Source organism: Engraulis encrasicolus, chromosome 24 (genome assembly GCF_034702125.1).
Source record: "Engraulis encrasicolus isolate BLACKSEA-1 chromosome 24, IST_EnEncr_1.0, whole genome shotgun sequence".
Taxonomy (NCBI): Eukaryota; Metazoa; Chordata; class Actinopteri; order Clupeiformes; family Engraulidae; genus Engraulis; species Engraulis encrasicolus.
In genome coordinates, this window is record NC_085880.1 from 3773206 (window position 1) to 3792253 (window position 19048).

The following is a 19048-nucleotide window of genomic DNA, read 5'->3' on the forward strand; positions in this document are numbered from 1 at the left end:
AGTGTATGCACAGACACACGTGTACGGGTGTGGGTGTGTGTGTGTGTGCATGTCTGTGCGTGTTGCTACTCTATGACAAAACCAGCTGTTGGCACCATAAGCTTTGAAACCTCCCACATTTCTCAGTCCAACAATTCCTCCCACCACAAGGCATTGTGAAAAACAAGGGAAGAGGCATCAGAATCTTTTGAAACACACATTGGCTGGTCTGTGTGTCCACATGCAAAGCTACCCCAAACCCTCATCACACACAGTGCAGAGATAAGGTCCAGCTGTGTGTGTGTGTGTTTTTTTTAAAAAAAATGTGTGTATTGATCATGACGACTCCTGTAGCTGAGCTGCTGCTGCCACTGCAGCTGCTGCTGTGGTCTTCCTCAGGCCTGCTTGTGGTCACAGCGGAGAGTGGAGGAGCCCACCAAGAAGATGCTTCTGCCGCCCCCACCCAACAGACCTGCCAGCCGGACATCCACACTGTGCTGAGAGAGATGTCCGCCCTGCTGGCAGAGCAGAGAGTGGAGCTCAGGCACGCCAAGACTCAGCTGGAGGCCGTGGAGAAGAGGGCAGAAGCCATGGAGGCCAGGCTGAGAGCCAGCGAAGAGAGGCTGCAGGAGCAGAGAGGTGTTATCGGGCAGCTGAGGGAGGCGCAGGGGGAGCAGGCCACTGCTCTGAGGACCGTGGGAGACAGCGTGACACTCACGGGGAGTCAGGTGGCGGAGCTGAGGAGCAACTGGGAGGAGGAGAGGGTGGCATTCTCTGCCGCACTCGGGGACGGACATGTTGGTCCCTTTAAAGTTAAGACCGTGCTTGTTTTTGGGAACGTCATTAGCAACATTGGAAGCGCCTACAACCCAAACACAGGTATGGGTGGGGGAGAATTACCTATTTTAATATGATTACTTTCATGTTTTACACTTCATTTTGCTACTATTGAACAGCTAAAAAGGGTGTGTCAGAGTAAAGATTCTCAAATTACTCTGATAGTGGAGTCAAAAGTCACTGTAATATTCTGAAGATGGTCAGTGTAATTTCTTCTAATCTCTTAATACAGTATTCAGGGATTAAAGCAAAAAAAAGTCATCTGACTGAACTTTTTTACCGATTAGGTACCCGATCGAGTATCACTCCGTAACCCTACGAAAACCAATGTAGCCAGGCTCTGCCCTCGTAATGAAACATACCCAGGTGAAAAAGTGGTTCAATTTAGTACAATAAAAGCACGACTGAAGTGTACTTAGCATGTTAAAAGCGCACTCACACTTTTTGTGCTAAGAAAAAGTATGTTTACAATATGCTTATTTAAAGTGTACTTAAAATTAGATGTAATTAAGTTGCTCTCAAAGAAAGTACACTTTGCGAACCATACATAAAGTGCACTTAGAAGATGTTTGGCTAAAGTGTATTTAGAGGAATATACTAATAGTGTTCTAATAGTGAACTTACTAAAAGTGTATTTTTTAATAACATATTGCAATTGCACTTTTTTTAAGTGCACTTTGATTATACTTCACCCAAGTGACTTCGAAGTGTGATTTTCTATAGTGCGCTTTAAAGTAAATCACTTTAACATATTGGAAGTATACTTTTTCTAAGTGCACCACGATTGTGCTTCATCCAAATATATTCAAAGTGTGCTTACACAAAGTGCATTTACCCATCATGCATCATCATGCATGTACCATCATGCAATGCACTTCTTGGAGCTAAATTTCTCAAACAGAAATCCATTTACCTCTAAGGAATATCTTTGGTTTGCATGAAAATATTACTCATTGTTATATTCTGCATTTATTGTAGGAGTTTTAACATTTTAAAGTGGTACACAAAAAATGGCCATGTTCCCACCGTCATTATGATGGTCACGTATATGTTCTGGTATATATAGACTCACACTTCCCATGATATCATGGTGAGAGGTAAGTTGGAACTAGTTGTTCAAACAAAGAATCAAGGGTCACCATTTATGATCAATTCAAATGATCAACTGCAGGAAGGTGGAACAAAAATGAAATAAAGTGAAATGTGTATCTGAAATCTCTGTAACAATGTAATGATTGTAAATGTCAGACGTGCTAGGCATGCATACTGTATCACTGCTGTGACATGTGGCTATGTGTAATGTACAAGCTCTGAGAACCAGCATGGATTGTAGTATTACATTTATATTATTCGTTGTACTTGGGAGTGTACTGTAAATATACTTCAAGCATACCTGTTATATATTTACAATACTTAATATGATATACTTTTTACATACTTAAAATGTTCCAATGTAGTCCAAAGAAGCATGAAGTTAATATACTTTTATTGTACTTCTAGTAACAATAAAATGTTATAGAAGTGTACTCAAGCACACTATTAATGCCATACGAATGCATGACAAGCGTGTTTGGAGCATACTTTCAAAAGTATGCTTGTAGTGCACTTAAAGTTGTCCAAAAGCGGTGCCAATTTAGCATCCTCAGTGTGCTGCAAGTGTGCTGAAGTACTGCTTTAGTAGTGCTTCAGTGCACTAATAGTGCAATGAAGCGCACTTTAAATCGCCGAAAATAGTACACTTTGTACTAAGTACGGTCAAAAAAAGTACACTTTAAGTATATGGGTTTTTCACCTGGGTACGCAAGGAATTGTGTCAGAGCCAGCGCTAGACATAGGCAGACAGGGCAGTCGCCTAGAGCAGAATAGGCCTATGTCTTGAGGGTGCCAGTAATACCAAAAACTGCCACAAAATCAGAACTTCAACCAACATAAAACTTTACAGTTCACATTAACAATGAATATTCATTATACACTAAGTAGGTCTGTATACACTCAATATGAATGTACCTGTAGGTACTAGATCAGATGTGCTCAATCAGATGTAGGCCTACAATGCTATGTTTACAGATGCCAATTTCTAAATACAAAAAAAGGGAAAGAGGGAAAGGGGACAGGCCTAGGCCACCAGATTGACTAGAACTGGCCGAGAATGGAGGAATGATGGATACTATATCAGACTGCAAACACTGAACTGCAATTTGGGGCATGTTTTGGTTATTTCCTCTTATTTCTACCCATTATTTATGAATTGTTCACAACATTATGCAGAATGGATTCACAATGAGTGTTGCTTCAAAATGGTAGCTGATCTCACAGAATTATTGACTTGGAATTGCAATGTGTTGATACAGTAATCCCATTGTGGTTTTTGTTGTTGTTGTAGTAGTAGCAGGCTACCGGTAGGCCTATATTTTGTCTTTCACATCAGAATGGGCACACACCGTTCTGGTGAAAGCACTGGTGCGCATTGCTTGCAGTTGTATTTCTGACATTTAAAAAACAATGCACTGTCTGGTCATAGCAATCAGAGGGAGAAAACTAGTTGTTGGTTATTTGTATGTTTTTCACCCTTTTTCACTATTTATCCTGTTACAAATAACTTGTTGACTTTTACAAACAGGGTGCGGTAGTCTGCCTCTGTCTTCTACCGTTTTAAAAACCTAATGGCTACTTTTTTGCCTCTCGATGTGCGGTGGCAGGCACACGCTTACCATTGATATAAAAAACGTCCCCGATTCCTGCACGCACTCGTGTTCTCTCATACAAGCTGACAAGACGCACGCAGACACGACACAGGCACAGTCAGACGTCCATCATTTAACAGAAGTAGGCCTAACACACTTTCCCAAGCTTGTCGCGCAACTTTCCACTCGAATCAAGGCAAATCGCCCACCCATCGGCCCTGAGTGCGCAGTGCGCAAATAACTGAACTCAAACGAAACGCATAGTCCGAGAAGATGGGCACAGACGTTGAGCCACTCAAAAACAAGCACACACACAACTGTTACTGCACACTATTCCAGTTAGCAAAAATAGCATCACACAATAGCCTACAACAACCCTTGAAAGTGAAACAAACATCGAAACGGCATTTATCGACCATATGAGTCCACTCATCAGAACACTGCTTCCCAGAACAAGACGTGGCATAAAATATTGACTCTGCCTGGGATAGCAACAGTGACTCCTGTAAAATGCAATTCATTTTTAACTTATTTCTTGAATGTATATCGGCAACAACAAAGTTAATCTGCTATGATTACAGATGAGACAGTAAAGTATCCGTTGTCAGAAAGACAACTAGAGCTAGTTCTATCATAGCCCTTTTACGCAGCCAGTCAAACGCGCTAAACTTTGAGGATGAAACGCGTGGTATCCTAGCTAGCTGCCAATGATAGCCGTCCCATTGGGGCTATGAATAATGTTAGTAAAAGCCACAATGCTTAAAAGGCAAACCCTTCATGAAAAGGACATCATGCGCAGTCAAAGTGAACTATTTTTTTTTAACCATCTTCCACGGCAGGTGCAACGATAATGGAAACGTGTCCTACCTTCTTCCAGCTATGCATTCCATGCATATGCATTATTAGCCCATATTGGAATCTCAGTCCAACTCGTTTAACGATTGTCATTGCACTTTAAAGACATAGAATTACACGTGTTTTCTTTTCTGCCATCAGCAACAATGTTGGCTATTTTTTTTTTTAGTCTCTCGCGCTGCATCGCCACCGAATTGTTGACCGCTTGTGCTGTACTTCTTTTTTTTTTTTGGAAGAACGGGGATGGCTCAAAACTATTGATGAGTGAATCTGTTGTAGGCCTATCACACCAGTGGTGGAGTGTATAACTAAATCCGTACACCAAACACACCTCTGTCACCTTCTCATGACCAGGAGTGCTCTCGATTTGTGTTCAGTTGGAAAGTAAACATTGTAAATTAATTGACATAAATTATACGGACGGAAATCCGTCCAAACGAAAATCCAGTTGACGGAAATCCGTCGTAGCGACGGAAAACTTTAATCCCTGCAGTATTTACACAACTTTGAATAGAATTCACTCTGAAAGTATTTTTCTGATTGAAGAGTAAACTATTGCTACACAGTAAGTGGAACTAAATGTTATCTGAAACAGGGTGAATTTCCACTCTAAAAGAGCTATATTAACACTTGTGATATCATGATCCTATGAACTCATGATCTCCAGCATATTCTCAAAAAAAATTACTCTAGACAGAATTAATGTGGTTTGTGGAGAAGGGAGATGCCTAGAGAGCTGAAACACCATTCTTTTCACCAATACAACGCACATGTAATTTCATTAAAGCATTTTGTAATGTGTGATTGATGCTCAGAGTGGTAGTGAGCCTCCCTTCATGACTAAATCCTTACCTCTATAACACTGATGTGCACACGCTGCATTCATTTGTTCTTGGTCCAGGTAGACAAATGCTGAGGCACTCAGGCACTTCAATGTAGCCAAATTTAAAAAGTAAAAAAAAAATGCAACCTTGAGTGCCTCAGCATTTGTCTACCTGGACCAAGTTTGAGAGCCCCTACACTGATGAGCACCAAGGGGAAAAGGTGAAGACCCAGAAGCACTCCAATTACCTGCTTGTGTTTGTTCCTTTGTTCTTGTTTTAATTTACCCCATGCAGGTGTGTTCACGGCGCCGGTGCGAGGAGCCTACCACTTTGTCTTCTTCCTGTTAGGAGACGGCCATGCGTCTAACCGGAGCCTATCTGTACAAAAATGACAAAAGCACCGTCATTGCATACAGCAAGCAGGAAAGTCAGCATGTTAAGCCGTCCAATTGAGTGACTCTGCTGCTGGAGGTTGGGGATGTGGTCTTCTTAAAGCTCTATCCCGGTGCCTGGGTGAGAGATAACAGCCTCTACCACACCACCTTCTCTGGACATCTGCTCTTCAAGATGTAGGCCTAACACAAATACAGACAAGTGCGATTCTTCCCTCTGAGGTCTCAGTGTTAATTTCAGCTCTACCTCTGTTGTGAGGCGACCTGGCTTGTTAAAATATATATATATATATATATATATATATATATATATATATATATAGTAAATGATGTAGCCCAACTTTCAGATGACATTAATGTATATTTTTCTGTAGGTTAAGATGAAAAGCCTCTCTCAGGTTTTCACACATTAACATTATGTTGTCTAAAAACTACACATTAGTGTTAATTTTGTTTAATGTACTATGTCAAATTAACCAAAACAATTTGTTTACGTAGGCCCACTGATACACATCACTGCAGCCTATGGACAAGCATGTAAACCATAAAAAATATTAAAAACATCCATGTTGTCCAAGATGTGAATGGGGGCTTATTTTATCCTGTACAGCAACATGTCTAGAATAGAATAGAATAGCCTTTGTTGTTATTGGTAAATAAGTGTAAATAATGCAAGTTGAAGGTAAAAGCTCGCACATCCAAGCGTCCGACCTGGGAGCAGGACCAATAAATAGCCAGATAAAAAAGGGGAAAAAGTCCACTGCAACCAGGATGTAATGCTCCCAATTTTTTGTATTTTTTTTCCGTGACGTTTCGGGCAAAACCCTTCTTCAGACGTCCTCACCTTTTTATCAGTGTAAATAATGCACTAATAAAATAAATACAAAATTACATAGGCCTATGCTTTAAAAAAATATATATCTTCCTGTCAGCTTCTGTGCAGCGGAAGTGCCATATTGAGGCAGCGTGCACAATAGGTCAGCATGGGTGAAGTAGTAGTAGTAGGCCTAGTAGTAGGTCACCAGTAGGCTTGTTTATCCAAGGCAAGGCATGATTATTTGTAGCAGTTCAATGTGCTCCATTCACAAACACAAAAGTAACATTAGAAACATTAATTAAAAAAAACTGAAATAATATAGAAACATTATTCCTTCAGGAAGTGTACAGCTGCTACTGGGCCACTTCGACCAGAGCTATAGTGTTGACCTGCAGTAGGGACCTACTACGTCTACAGAGGTTACAGAGATTATGGGCGCCTATTTGAGGGACTGCGTTTGTGTCAGGCATCATTGTGCATGTACACAGGAGCAGGGGCAGCTCAGTTAAGCGCAAAGTCCAGGATGATTTTTTTTGTCTTAGAGATGTATATTCTTGCTTCTTCTTCGTATATAAATATACATGTACATACACCAACATGGTTCATGGCCCACTGGTGGTCCCTGGGCGTGAAAATATTGGTGGTCCTCCATGAATTGCTATGCAGTTTAACATACTATGGATATAAATACACAAACACAGTAGGCCACAGATTACTGCTCAATCTAAAAGGTGGCCGCTGGGCCAGATCCAGTTGAAAATCTCAGGTTGGCCTATACAATACAGTAGAATACAGTACACAGTACAGTGTGTCTATGACAACAGGAACGGATAGACTTGCATAAAGTAGTAAAGTAGCTTATATGAAAAGTTAAGCTATTTATATGCCTATATATTTAATATTTACCCCCACATATCCTAATTACCATAGAACACTGAGTAGGCCTAGGCCTATGTCCAAATTTAAAATGAAATGGCCTACTGCGTGCGTGCGCGCGCGCGTATGTGTGCATAACAACTTCACTAAGCATCACTAAACTTTTGCCTTAAACTGCAGATATTTTTGTAACACAAAAATGAGCACCGTGCAGTTTTCATTACTCCTAGTCCTATGTAAGGGAGCGTAGGCCTAGCCTACGATCCATTTTAAAAAGTAGTTGGCAATGTGGCGTACTAAAAACTTATCATAATAGAAATTATCTCACAAGATAGTGAGAATCTTGTAGAAGGCGGGTCTGTAGCTAAGCCACACCTTTCATCCTGATTTGGGTTCATGATTGGTGGTGGCATACATATGACGGAGTTCTCCGGAAATCGAAACTTTGAATAGAAATGAAAGTAATACCAGGGTAATACCAGGTTTCTGGGTTGGACAGGCTGTGGCAGTAGTACTGACAGATAGAGTTTGCTGTCCAAAGGTCTTCTGCATACTGACAAGTCCGTCTTTCCATTCAAGAATTCTTTGAGGTTCGTAAATTGTGCAATGTGTTGTAGCTTTTATGGTTGTGGACATGGTGGACAGCTGTCGCATGTCATACTGCACTGCACTCCTGTGTCCTAAGTAGGCATATGCATACTTTTCTAAACAAGATTGTCATTACATTAGGTGTTTTCAACAAGTAGGCCTATACCAGAGATGGTCGCTTGTAAGATACCATCTCTGAGTACCCATTCTATGGCTTTATTTCCGCGTCACCATTATTCCTGTTGTTTACAGTTGGGTTGTAGCTGCTCTACCGGATGAATTTCGTAGCACAGCTAAACGAGTATGGACAGAAGACACGGGTATCAGTCCAGTATGAGGAGGTTGACGTCTCCGGTCCGGACCACATTAGAACGTAATGTTGACAATCTGCGAGCACATCACAGTTACCTCTTACGACTACCTGGCAGACTGACAGTGCATTCATGACTCAATGTGCGTTACAGATTCACAATTAAGGCTTCAGTGGACGGCACGCCATATCCAGAAGGAGTTGGGAAAAATAAGAAAGAGGCCAAAGAAAGTGCTGCACAAAAGGCCTTGGAAAAGTTGCTGAAAACAGAGATCAATGGTTCTGTAAGACATGTGCATTATTTATGCCTTCTCTAATGTTTATTTCTGTGATCACATGGTCATAATATATAGTTTGTTGTCCTCCACACACAGCCGGTTTGGTAGGTTACATAATAAATTGACTGGAGGTTATGGATGGCAAAGTCAGGCTATGGTCTTAAGTATATGGTCTAGGTTGGGTCATTGCATCCATGAAATGAATCACATCATCTGTTTATTCCTGTAGTCTAGAGCAGGGGGGGGTAGCCTAAATGTTTCTGTTTGCGGCCGCATGTTGAAAAACTATGCTGCCAAGGGGCCAATGTAAAGTGAAGAGAACCCTAAGCAGGTAATTGGAGTGCTTCTGGGTCTTCACCTTTTTTCCTTGGTGCTCATCAGTGTAGGGGCTCTTATCCTTGATACGCCCTGAAGAAGGCCATAAGGGCCGAAACGCGTAGCACTGATTCTTGAGAAAGTGGCTAAAACAGGTTGTAATGTTGACAGAAAAAAACTAAGTAAATTACGAAATTATATGGTATGTCCTCGTAGACTAAGTTCTTGGCTTTTCAGAAATGCACAAGGCCAATCTCCCCATTTTGTATTTTTTTTCAGAAATCAGGCTTTTCTCCCATCATACCTTGTTTTTTTGTCAACACCGTCAGACACAATTAAAATTAATTAAAATTGTATTGATTTGTTTGCATATGTATCTGGAGTTTTTAAGTGATTATGTGTATTTTTTGGTTCACACATATGCCTTTAAATGTTGAAAATTCACTTTTGTTCTATTTTAATACTGCTTCATGTGTTCTAATTTCAAATTATGCACCGTCATACGATGCTTACTTAACGCCTAAATAGAACAATTTTTTTTTGTAATTTCACAAATATTCGTGTAGGCTTAAATTGGCTATTACTTTGATAATTCAACAACTCCTAAGGAAAATGTTGTAAGCACATTCATTTAAAATGTCCAAAACTCCTTCTTACGGTGGTGACTTTTGAACTGACGGTGGTGACAGTAATCTGAGAGTGGTGAAAGTGGCCTAATTAGTACCTGCATTTAGCAAAATAAATAGCCCTCTCAAGTCAATGGCATCTTGCATAAACACTTCATTTTTGTGTGTGCACAGTATGTTTGTGCATGTGTTTTTTCTTCATTAGTTAGATTCTCTAGGAAGTAGGCCACTGGTTCTTGAAAATGTGGCAAAAACAGGTTTTAAGTTGTTCAAATCCAAAATGTAGAGATGTATTATCATAGATGTAGGTCTTGGCTGTGCAGTGAATGTATTGGCCAAGCTCCCCATGTTTAACATTTTTCATAAAATGGGCTCTTTCTTGTTTTGTCAACAGCGGCAGACAGAATTAGAAGTAAAAGCATATGTTTGCTGTATTAAAGTGAATTACTTTAACAATTGAACATAACTGTAGATACTTATTGTATGCATATTCTTAAAACATGTCAAAAACACGTAAAACATGTGTTTTTTGGTGAACTCCATCAGATGTCACCACCGTCAGGTTTTCTGACAAAAAAACTCCAAATGCACCTCAGTGGTGGCTAGAGTATCATTTTGGATCACAATTATTACTAACATGCCTAGTAATATTTCATTAACCAGCACAATTTAGTAAAATATGGAACAAGATGATGAGCGGAACAAAATCTGACGGTGGTGACATCTGACGGTGTGAGACAAAAAAACACTCTTTTACATATTATGCATTGTTTGTTCACATTAGCCATTTCATTTTCGCTCTGTTTCTTGGGTGCTTCATACCTTTTCTGAGAAAGTATATATTAATTAACATTAATGTAATATAATACCATTCAAACCCCCGACGGTGTTGACAGTTTATGGTTGGGACAGTACCAGTGTCCAAACAAATTAACAAATTGAGGACAAAATAGTAAACTTACAGGAGCTTCAGTGATGGTGAAGTATGCAGTAGAGCTAAAGGTTTGAAAAGGGGTCCTCAGTAATGAAAATTACCTTGTGCATACCTGATTTTATTGTCTTTTAGAAAAAATCTGACGGTGGTGACCAATATGCTGGACACATTTTGAGCAATCAGAAAATAATAGTAAATATTGTTTTACATGCACTATGTGCACATCTGTAGAACCACTTTAATATGGTCTTCCACATCATGGTGATATTGTTCAATTCTGTTAGTGATTTTTGTATTTTAAGTCAATTGAAATGATGATGCCAGTCCTTGGGACAGGCGTTTTTACAGGGTGTGGACAGGTTTATAGCCATGAAAAGTAATGAAATTACACTTAAATATTTCAAACAACTGTGTATTTGTGTAACAGACCCCTTGGCCATTACCTGGATTCATTTTGTTCGTGAAAATTTAGTTGATTTTCAACAGAATTAGCATTTTACTGCAGGGACATGTTTTTGCCAAACTTTCAAGAATCAGTAATATGCATTGTAGCCAAATAAAAAAGTAAAAAAAATTGCAACCTTGAGTGCCTCAGCATCTGTCTTCCTGGACCAAGTGAAGAGAACCCTTTTCTGAGAACATGCTTTGTGTGTGTGTGTGTGTGTGTGTGTGTGTGCGCGCGCGTGCGTGCGTGCGTGCGTGTGCGTGCACGTGTGTCCTCATGTCATATGAGGCCTTTGGCCACCCCTGCAGTAGAGACTACAGTTTGCAGCTTAGTGAGAAGGGTGCATGGCTGGCTCACTCAAAGGAATGGGCTGAAGTCAATATATACCTCAAGATATTATATCATTCTACACAGTGATGTGAAATTATCATTTGTTGTTATTATTATTATTATTATTATTATTATTATTATTATTATTATTATTATAGCCTGAGATTACACTTCCAGTATACTGTCCAGGTGATCTGATGCTTTTGTAAATGACCATTTCTTCCAAGTTTGCATGTATGTAGTTAATGGTTGATGTTAATGGTTAATGATGTTAATGATCATGTGTGGTTCAATATTAGTGGTTATGCAGTAAATTGCTATCTTTCTGTGCAGACTACTCCATCAACATCACAGACATCAGAAATTCCAACTAGCATCAAACAACCCAATTACCAGTGCTGGCTCAATGAACACAGTCACAAGACGAGAGTGAACTTCACACCTGTTGAATCCACAAGAGTGTGCTCTATTAGTGCGCCACAGTAAGTGTTTTTCCACGTTTTGTTTTTAATCCCTTTTGTGTTTTTTTAAAAAAAAAATGTTTATAAACACGCTGTTGTGAGGAGGGGCAAGACACTGGCAGCCAACCACGTGAGCTAATTTTTTGATCGACAGTGGCTTCCAACAATCAGAGGTTGAGTTGTGCGCAGCCAGGGTTGCGCAACCAGGGGAAAACAGAAATTGAGAACCCATGTATACAGAGGTCCTATTATAAGCCTGTTGTTACAAAAGCGATAATAACTGGATCTTAATCTGTTACTCAAGACTCTATGTAATGTAATTGCAATGTTGTTGAGTCTTTTAGCAAAACTTGGACTTACAAGGGCGGGCATGGGGGTACATTTGCATTAACTGTTCTGTCTTACTGTAGCTGCTGCAGATATGAGTCTAGTGATGGGAAATCCTACCCTGAGGCGCTTGGAAAAAATAAAAAGGAGGCAAAGGAAGAGGCTGCACGGCTGGTTTACGTGGAGATTTTAAGAGAGCAAGGGGTATGACGATAACACCTCAATACTTTTGTTTTGAAACTCAGTGATGTGGCTAGCTTTAAAATATATCCATTCACTGTTTGTTTGTAGGTTATCGAGAGCAGTTCCAATGGAAACACATCCAGACAGCATGAGCAATCCAGTCGTAACGTCTCCCCTCCAAGGTAATGTTTGGTATATATACGCATAGGCCTGAGCAGAGAGGGATGAGGTGGTACTAAAGCACTTGTATGTGTATTTTTTCTGTTGCTCTACAGTAACGCAATGGAACAGCAGAGGTCAACGCCAACCAGAGATCTCAGGACTGACGCGCCACAGAATTTCATCGGCGAAATAAATCATTATTGTCAACAGCGTAAACTGACACATGATTACAAGCTGGTGGACCGAAGAGGTCAATCTCACATACCCGAGTAAGCAAACATCGGTGCAATCTTAAAGACCTTTTTTTGTACCAAACGTGGGCTCTAACCTCTCGATCGATGTGTCAGACTGTTTGGCGTGACAGTCAGAGCACATCCACAACCCACACAACACTGCCTTTCCCTTCAGGATGGGCACACTTGCACTTCACACACTCATGGTGTCCCTCACAGAACTGCAAACCATACTCCTCCCACCCAGTGTGGCCCATCACCTATGCTTCACCCATCACTGGGGTTCCTTGCACAGGGTCACCTATCCCGGAGGTCCCTTTCATAGGCTTACAGCTCGTACACAGCGGTGCACCTTCAATTGCCTCATGGCAGCCATCCCACTTCTGATACCATTTGTATCGAAGCGGAGTAGAGCTGCCCTTCTAGGACTCAAACCTGGGCCTACAGGGATAACAGACCGGGGCTCTGAGCGCTACATCAAATAGCCGGGCTCTGTTGGTGTGACACTCAAGAGCACACCTACAACCTACACTTGCAACCCTAGTGTTCAGGCGTTACGCCACAGTCGTCGCAACAATCGCTATTTAAAGATCTACAAAGTAAAATGAATGTGTATTGACAAATGTTATGCTTTCATTGGTAGGTTTGTTTACAAAGTAGTAATAGATAAGCGTGAGTATCCAGAGGGACGCGGCAAGACAGCAAAAGAGGCGAAGCAGCAGGCAGCCCAGCTGGCGTGGAATGCAATTCAGGAGGCGTCTCAGTCAGACAGTCTGGTTGGTACACACTGTTTTCTTTTCATATGGTTCACTGTGCTTGTGTTCAAAATGGCAGACCTACACATTTATCCATACAGTACCTAAGCACATCTACGGCGGTGGGGAGGGGGGGGGCGGGGGAATTGAGGTTTCTATAATATCTACTCATGATCCCTATTTCATGCATGTTGTGATTGAATATAACATGGATATAACATGAGCCATGGATGTGAGTCAATAGTAGTCCAACCTCTTTACGGCACATGTTATCCTCAGGAACTCAGCAAGTTAAGGCTGTCTGAAGATGATTCACCCTCTCCAACTCCGGAGACTTTGTGAGTAAAATATCAAAGAAACTCCTTTCAACTGGGTAACATTGAACTTTGTTGACTATGTATGTATGTATTCATTTGACCTAGGGAATCCCAGGATATGGATGCCTTAAGAAGCAATGCTACAAGTGAAAGTGACTCCATTGTCTTCAAAGATTCTTCTAAAGACGTCTCAAATGTTAGTAATACAATAATGTTGTACACTTGATGTATGAAGTGTTTGTCAAAATGTTATTATTTTCTAACAGTTTTCTTTTGTCCAGTTGATTTTACTTTAATTCTGGATGGTCCAGTTGATTGTAATGTATTTTTTTGTGCTTCTGTTTGATTGCAGGCACAAGTGGCACCGCAGTCTCCAGCACAAAACAAGCCTAAAATACTGTACGCATACACAACATGATCTATCTATCTATATACTTCTGTATATCATTTCTGTCTCTAAATTTCACCTTCCTTTCTTTATAGACTAGCTCCGAATTTCAACAACTTTCCAAATAAAAAGGTAACTTACCCTCTATATTACAGTATACACTGACTATGTAAGGTTCCATGTGAACATTGCAAGCTCTTTGTTATTTTAAAGGGGACATAGTCACTGATTATGGCTAAACAATCATGATATGCTGTTAGTGTCTTCTGACATGAATTGTTAAATTGATAAATTGATTAATTATCTTGCAGAAATCCTTAAATGTTCCAAAGAATCCTGCTGGTCAGGCAACTAAGTCCAGGTGAGTACAGCTAGAATATCCATCAAACTGCTTCATCCATAATAATTTCATTTATACAAACACAATAACGTGTGTGTGTGTGTGTGTGTGTGTGTGTGTGTGTGTGTGTGTGTGTGTGTGTGTGTGTGTGTGTGTGTGTGTGTGTGTGTGTGTGTGTGTGTGTGTGATCAAAATGTTGCAGATTTGAAGAGGAATTTGACTCAATAGAGGATATAGGAAAGGGAGGATTCGGACGGGTTTTCAGGGCAAGAAATAAATGTGATGAGACAAATTATGCTGTGAAGATCGTAAAGTCTACAGAGTAAGTATTTCGTTGTAAACTTACAAATTAACAATTTCTTTTGTTCTAATTTTGATGAGTAAAAACAATCCATTACTCTGGCAAAATTGCTTTTCTTTCTGTTATACATTAGGAAAGCTTCACGAGAGGTGAAAGCTCTGGCAAAGCTGCAACACCCACACATAGTGCGCTACCAGCACTGTTGGATTGAGAAGACCGCATACAGACATGAGGGCTCTGACAGTTCCAACACGTCCACGTAAGTCAGAATTAGACCTATGATTTTTGGCCCAGGCCCGAGCCCGAACCCGAACCCGAGCCAATTTCGGGTCGGGTCGGGCCTGAAATGTCACTCATTACGTTCGGGTAGGGTCGGGTTCGGCTTCTCTATCGTTGACAGTTTTTTTTTTTTTTTTTTTTTTTTTTTTTTTTAAATAAATAAATAGGCTATGTATGTGCTTATAAAATATATACTAAAACTATGCATGGATGCTAGATCAATGAATACTTTTTATTAAATAAATAATTTGGATAAAACAGAGAAGGAGCTGAAATTGCTGTTTAACAGGAGCCGCAGCGCAGAGCCAGAGCATGCTTTGTTCACGTGTCGTAAACGCTGTCCTCTTAATTATCTTCCTCCGCAAGTCTGCATGATTTTGACCAGGATCCCGATAATATGAAACAGCAAGAAGTGAAGGATAAACTAAAGACAGGGGAACTGAAAAGGAAACCCCACACCGGTAAGAGTGAGGTGTGGAAAAACTTCCAATTGATTGTTGAAAATGCTACAGAAACGTGCGTTGGCTTCGCTGAGTGTCAATGTGGCCTTTTGCTTGCATACGATAGCAAAAAGACTGGCACCTCGTCGCTGATCAGACATTCAAAAAGCTGTCCTGGCAAAAGTGGTGGCAGTCAATCATCTCTATTATCATTCGTCCTAGATTTTTAAGGTCGTACTGCTGCTGTGGCTTATGGCCCAATGATCAGCCGGTCAAAATGACGGACGCCCTTAAAATTTTCCGCCAACTCTTAAAAAAGCGTCAATGATGGATTATCGCTTAATGTAACCTCTGTGCACTGCAGTGCAGCATACACAGAAATATAAAAGATGGCCTGCATGTTTATACAGTCTATTTAACTTAGATTTCGTAACAAAATACTTTAATGACTTTAATTTAAGGGCTTTGATTTGTTATCATAGATCACCCCTCCTTATAAATAAAATTTGAAATTTCGGGCTTCCCTCGGGCTCGGGCCTACACATCCAATAATTAGTCGGCCTCGGGCCGGGCCCGGCCCAATTCCCATGGACCCATGTCGGTTCGGGCTTGGATTTTTTTACCCGTTCTTACCTCTGATCAGAATACACCACAAAAAATTCAGTAGCTGCCGATATATCAATAATACCATTCCCTTTGTTTCGACATATTACATTGATACAGAATACATCACAAAAATACTTACAATAATAATTAACATCAAATATTGTGATCTAATCGCACTAAAATAACTATAAACTCTTTGAAAAGATTGAATAGTAGTAGTACTAAGTATCACTGAGAAGTAGCACTGAGTTGCTATATACAGTACAGTAGCTGTGATGTCTTCTTCAGGTCAGGAAGCGACCCTGCCATGGAGTACCTCTACATCAAGATGGAGTGGTGCGAGGGTAACACTCTCTTGACGTGGATCGATGAGAAGAACACACAACAGGACCCACACAGGCGGCAGGCAGCCCAAGACATCGTCACACAGATTGTGGACGCAGTAGTCTACATTCACTCTAAATCCCTCATCCACCGTGACTTAAAAGTGAGCCATTTTGTTTGTTTGTTTGTTTTCTGTATTTTGTTGTTGTTTTTTATATGATGGAGAGTTGCAATGAGCATTGAGGGCTGGAGTTTCATAGCTGAATAGATATGTGACAAATAAACTTGGACTCGAATGGATCTTCCACAAGATTGACATTTTGGGAAACAATGATAACGGTTATCGTTGTATTTTTGTTGTTATTAGCCTGCAAACATCATGTTTGGAAAAGACCGTAAGACCGTCAAGATAGGCGACTTCGGCCTCGTGACTGTTGCAGACCATGATGATGAGGACACAATGATGGAGCGGACAAAGCGCACTGGCACAAAGTCTTACATGAGCCCCGAACAGGTAATGTGAAACATATCATGTGTATACTTTGTACATTTAGCACATCCTTTCATCTAAAGGCATTTGCTAAGGAGGAGTTGAACAGCTGTAAATGTTTCATTTATTTATTTCATTTATTGTTTATTTGACAGTGCACAACATACAATTGAGCCAGATTATAACCATAACGCTAATTTTATCTGTAGTCCCATATGTTGGGAAAACACACACAAGGTTGTTAGGTTTATTAACATAGAAAACCATTTTCCCCCTCTGTTCATTTATAGAATCAGTCCAAGTATGATCACAAAGTGGACATCTTTGCTTTGGGGCTCATCTATTTCGAGCTCATTTGGTTTATGAACACAAAGTCTGAAAGGAGAAAGGTGAGGATACCCTGTTTCTTTACAGTCATCTTTGATATACTGTACACTACATTTTGCTAGACTGGAAGCTTGGCCTTAACCTACAGCACCTCTTAACCTTCTTTTTGTTCCATAGATTTGGGATGATGTTAGAGAACTGAATTTTCCAAAGGAATTCAGCGACCAGTTCTGCTTTGAAGTAAGTACTGTAGGGGATAATATTGTTGATATTGAGGTGTGGGCATGGTGTTTGGTGGTATGAAAATGTCTGTGCAGCTGTTTACAATCAATCTTGAGTAAAATGGCAAATCATGTATCTGCGTACACTTTGTCATAGTTAAGAGTGATGTGCACACCGCTGCACATTCAAGGTCCAGTGTTGGTGGCCCTACCGTGATGCTAACAGTAGGGCACTCGTTTACTAAGCGGCTGACCCGAGTTCGATTCCGGCCCGGGTCCTTTCCCCACCCTTCCCTGTCTCTCTCTACCAACTCGCTTACTGTCACTATCTTCACTGTCCTATCTCGTAAAAACTCAAAGCAAAGGCTTGTAAAAAAAAAAAAGATCCTGTGTTGGTCATCAAATTGTGTCTGATAAATGCTGGTTACCTTCATGTTAGCTTGCATTGTTAAATCACCTTAATTGTTTTTGTACTTTTTTGTGTTTCACTACAGCACGAGCTAATCAAGGAAATGCTATGTGATAAACCTGCGGGCAGGCCTGATGCCAAAGACCTGGCCCCCAAACTGAAGAAGTTTACATCCGTCCTAGACCAGAACGGCAATGAAAGAAATGCAACTGTATGAACTGCTGTCATAGCACTTCAATGACTCAGCCAGTAACAAGAAAATGGTTTTACAGGAGGTTTAGTTTTGCCCTTGTACTTTTTTTTCTTCGCATTTTCGCTGTAATATTTTACCATCATGGTGTGAAGGAATCTGTAAATCATGCATGAATTTCTGTATTAATTAACAAATCCATAACCACTGATTTTTAAAACAATACTCGGCAAGGTTTGCACTTTCATCCTCTCAATAAATCATGTGGGAAAAGGCCATACAAAGCCACGAAGAGGGTTTTTAGCACAGTACTTAGCAACTGACTTGTATTTTCCTATAGTGTAATGGTCACCAGGAAATCAGTTTTCTTTGTCGTTGTCAAATCAAGAACACTTTGTTTTGTCTTCAATTATCACGCATCAAATGTAAATATTCCCAGGAGGCCCAGTAATATGGACTAATGCCTATTTTTCAACGTGAACTAAATTGAAGTAAGGTTTTAATGCCACCTGAGTGTAGATATTGATTTGAAGAAAACACACTGGTTTTACTGCAATAAACTCTGGATAGGTTGTGACAACTTTTCTTGGAAAGATTGAACCTGTTATGATTTGAACCCCAGCTCAAATGTCATTGTGTCCTATTACTAATTAAAAAATAAATTAATGAATAAAATAAAACAATCCTGTTGACATTGTCGGTGTGTTGATAATTGGTCAGAATATTTTACCATAAATTGGTAGGCCTACCAGACATGTGTAAGAAACATTTTTCCAAGCTACTGTATGTGTAACTAGGGGTGTAACTTTAATCGATTTATAATGAATAATTGATCAAAAATACGAATCCAAACTAATCACAGTTTGTATTCTAGGGGTCACATACATACAGTACATTACAAATCATACAAAAGAGCTAAGATAACACTCCTCACATCAGCTGATACCATCAAAATGCAACGCAAAGTAGCAGCAAGCACAAGAACTGCTGGAGCTGCCGATAGAAGCAGACATGGAGAATTCGTTCCCTGTAGCTTCCTCTGAATTGATTCAAACTGCAGAAAGTGTATGCTTCCTCACACCGAAGAACACAGAGATTTGGTCAAATGAAGCTTACATCTCATTTGTTGCTATTCAAGGATCACCACACAAAAAATGCTGAAAACGTTTTGTGATTAATAATAACAAAGCTTCTGATAAAATGTC

The 19048-nt window shown here is 40.2% G+C and overlaps 1 protein-coding gene and 1 pseudogene across 1 annotated transcript; both read left to right on the plus strand.

Moving 5' to 3' along the window:
* The first annotated feature begins 317 nt into the window (after nt 1–317).
* Nucleotides 318–5806, plus strand: LOC134441642 (complement C1q-like protein 2; annotated as a pseudogene).
* A 1892-nt stretch (nt 5807–7698) lies between these two features.
* Nucleotides 7699–18540, plus strand: LOC134441481 (interferon-induced, double-stranded RNA-activated protein kinase-like). Its single transcript, XM_063191811.1, has 20 exons — nt 7699–7854; nt 8105–8225; nt 8317–8446; nt 11424–11572; nt 11962–12082; nt 12170–12243; nt 12337–12492; nt 13100–13232; nt 13491–13549; nt 13634–13724; nt 13881–13927; nt 14012–14048; nt 14228–14277; nt 14459–14578; nt 14691–14816; nt 16171–16369; nt 16574–16720; nt 16987–17085; nt 17201–17263; nt 17739–18540. Exons 2-20 carry the CDS (start codon nt 8128–8130, stop codon nt 17868–17870), a joined length of 2031 nt encoding a protein of 676 aa, XP_063047881.1. The 5' UTR covers nt 7699–7854; nt 8105–8127; the 3' UTR covers nt 17871–18540.
* Nucleotides 18541–19048: the final 508 nt, after the last annotated feature.